We start from the raw sequence: 3,145 nt of genomic DNA on the forward strand, positions 1-3,145 counted from the left end.
TACAAGATTTCGATGTTGAATTTCGACCCCAAGTTTAACTTCATTTAGAAACTCTTCCTTTCCTTGCATAGATTTTTTGGACAATTTTTCACTGCTATTTCTTTTCCATCTGGAGTAGTTCCCTGACATTCACACAAAAGATGGGTATAAAAGTTTTGTAAATTATTAAGCTTCATTGTCTTTCCCCAATATATTTGTTTTCCAGTTGCTAATCTATAGTCAATTGTGCAATGAGAAGAGCGTGAATATCACTCTAATTCAAGATAGTAAATATCATTACTCGAAGCTTACTTATCCTAGGTTACCTTGTACACAGGGCCGAATCCTCCCTCTCCAAGCTTGTTCTGATTATCAAATTTTTTAGTGGAAGCGAGTAATGTTTCCATGGTAAATAGTATTTGTCGATTATTATTGAGGAGTATGAGTTCTTCACCTTCATCATCATCTATATTATGAAAATATATCCATTACATATAAATATAAAAGTATAATGAACATAGTATACTTGGATTATCTAAAGAACCAGTTTGCAATTCAACTATTAAACCTCAAATAACTCAAATCTACAATCAAGGCACTCGCATATACACATCTAACACTAGAGGCGACCAAACCCCTGGTTTAGATGGGTATGTGCTACCTTTTTCCAAGGAGCTCAGAGAATCATGTGGCACCATTACCTTCGCTACCCCTTCCAAATATGGCAGACTTCAGTCTTCCCCAAGTTGCGAAGAGGCAGCCTGTGAACATGAGAACCAAGCCACGCACGACCCCTAAAATTATGGCTGTTTTGTTTTTAGTCTTCATCCGCCTAGCGGTATGTGGTGTTGTAAGCACACTTAGATTACAGAAAGGATATATTTCACAACGAACTATGCAGCTTTGACTCCAAGACTGAACTCCTGCATATACAGAGGATGTGAATATGTAATTGATTGCGTATGACAGACATGTTGTGCAGTTTTTACTGGATATATCTCTAGTGCACTGGACCAGACCGTAAATTTTTTGAGACGAGGAGTCTGTAGTACTCAAAGCAGATCGCTTCATTTCAAGTGATGCTTTCGTTGATAATTTCTTTAAGAAATCTTTAACATCCGCCTGAAAGTTTTATTTGGAATATAGACATCTCGTGGCCCCTCGAAGCCCTCATTGTAAATAGACCCTAAACGTGTGTCCATTTTTCCGATGAAATTGTAGTTTTCATAGCGTAAGAAGCACTCAAAAGGCCAGATACTACCTCCAGCCGCATTAAAACAAAAAATTTTACGGGTGGACGTTGCATATTGTGAACAATTGTAGCATTGGTCGACTGTCTTGTCTTCCCTGCATTGGAGGAGGGCATATACTTTGTCAGAACTTTGGCCATACACAGCGATGTTAAACCCTGTTTGCTTAGTGCATTGAACCAGCCTAGCAAACGCTATATTCAGATTGCTCTCAAATGTACTCCCTTTAGTATATTCAGAGCTGCCAGTGCAGTTATATGTGGGCGTTTCTGTCACTGCGTTGCAAATCTGTCCATGACGAGTAATATTGACAACAATAATAATTAAGCCGATGAGAAGAGAGCATGCAGAATCTGTTCCATGGAAGTGCATATTCGTTAGGATGCTGAATGCCATCGCACAATGGAGAACCTGCACTGCATAGACATACCAATAATGCCTCAAAATTTTACTCTCCTGTCCCTGTGCTTAATTGATATGAACGATATCATTTGTTTAATTAATACTTCCAATTGTAATCAATATTATGTGATGGGTTGGTCAATGTTTGGTTTATTTTCAATCTCATGTTATTAGTTGGTCATATTATTGAATTAAATTAGTATTTGCTTGGATTTATTATTTTATTGGTCAACAATCACGTTTGAATTGGTATTTGTTTTGATTTGTTATTTGATTGTTCTTCAATGTTGGTGTGATTTATTTGAATTGGTATCATTCAATGGGTTGGTCAATGTTCAAAGTTTACTTAGGTTGATTTGGTGGGTTGATTTGTTATGGAATTGGTTGGGCAATGTTCAATGTTTAGTTTTCTTTTTGATTTGGTGATTAATAAGAGTGTTTTTTTAATGTTTTTGAAAGTTATCTTTTTTTGGGTTTAGTTTACAGTTAAATATTTTGGATTGATTTGCTATGTGATAAAAGTGTTTTTAATGTTTTATAATTTTTTTGGTATTAGATAAAAGTTTTTTAATGTTTTAGATTTTTTTTTAGGTTGATTTGGTACTTGAGAAGGATTTTTCTTACAATGTTAGAATTTTTTTTTGGGCTTGATTTGGTATTTGATAAGACTTCTTTAAATGTTTTAGAATTTTTTTGATTGATTTGGTATTTGATAAGATTTTTTTAATGTTTTAGAAAAATTTAATTAAATTTTATGATATAATTTTTAGTTCAATATTAATTATTTTTTATTCTTTGAAATAAGTATTTAATTAAATATATGAATTTGGCTGTAGAAAAACTTTAAAACATATAAATTATAAAATATTCACAACTTGTAATTATTTTTATCTTTAATATTATGAATTATAATTTATTTCATTTCAATAATTATATATAGAATATAATTTTATCATGTAAATCAAAATCAATTGAAACCTAAATATTATAATTTTTAATGTTTTAAAATTATAATAATATATTTTTATATTTATTTGTATACTTGAATTGTGTACATATGGTTTTTCGTTTATTCTATTGAAATGATATGTGAAAATAAAATTATTTATTAAAAAAAACCTTTATTGAAAATTCATATATTTAAAATTTCAATTATATTTTTATTTTAAAATTTGAGTTATATTTCTATATTAAAATGTTAATCATTACAATAAGTGTTAAAATGCTAATCCCACACAACATTTTAACTTAGTCAAAATATTAAAATTATAACAACTCTTTCATATTGTGTTAAAGAATTTTATGTTAAAAAGATGACAACAATTAATATAAATGATATAATTATTTGCGCAAATCTATTTTACCATTCAGTCAATTCAGTCACTTTGATAACTAAAGGAAGTTATATAATGAAATAGCTCATATTAATTGGTGATTGCTAGAGAGGCTCATTGTAACTTGGAGAATCATTTTGAGCAATAAGATTTCCAATCCCTTGCCCTGTGGAGGTTTCC

General features: G+C 30.8%; 1 protein-coding gene across 1 annotated transcript; it reads right to left on the reverse strand.

The window, feature by feature from the left end:
• Positions 1-1,079: 1,079 nt before the first annotated feature.
• LOC149174958 (cysteine-rich repeat secretory protein 55-like) lies at positions 1,080-1,625 on the reverse strand. The gene has a single exon (XM_089421015.1). It carries the CDS (start codon positions 1,623-1,625, stop codon positions 1,080-1,082), a length of 546 nt encoding a protein of 181 aa, XP_089277141.1.
• Positions 1,626-3,145: the final 1,520 nt, after the last annotated feature.

This window comes from Pinus tabuliformis, chromosome 4_1, assembly GCF_031772625.1.
Source record: "Pinus tabuliformis cultivar Carrire ecotype Pingquan chromosome 4_1, CPIR1, whole genome shotgun sequence".
NCBI classification, from domain to species: Eukaryota; Viridiplantae; Streptophyta; class Pinopsida; order Pinales; family Pinaceae; genus Pinus; species Pinus tabuliformis.

Excerpts from the sequence above, each read along its gene's own strand:
- LOC149174958 (XM_089421015.1), bottom strand. The coding sequence starts at position 1,625 with ATGGCATTCAGCATCCTAACGAATATGCACTTCCATGGAACAGATTCT.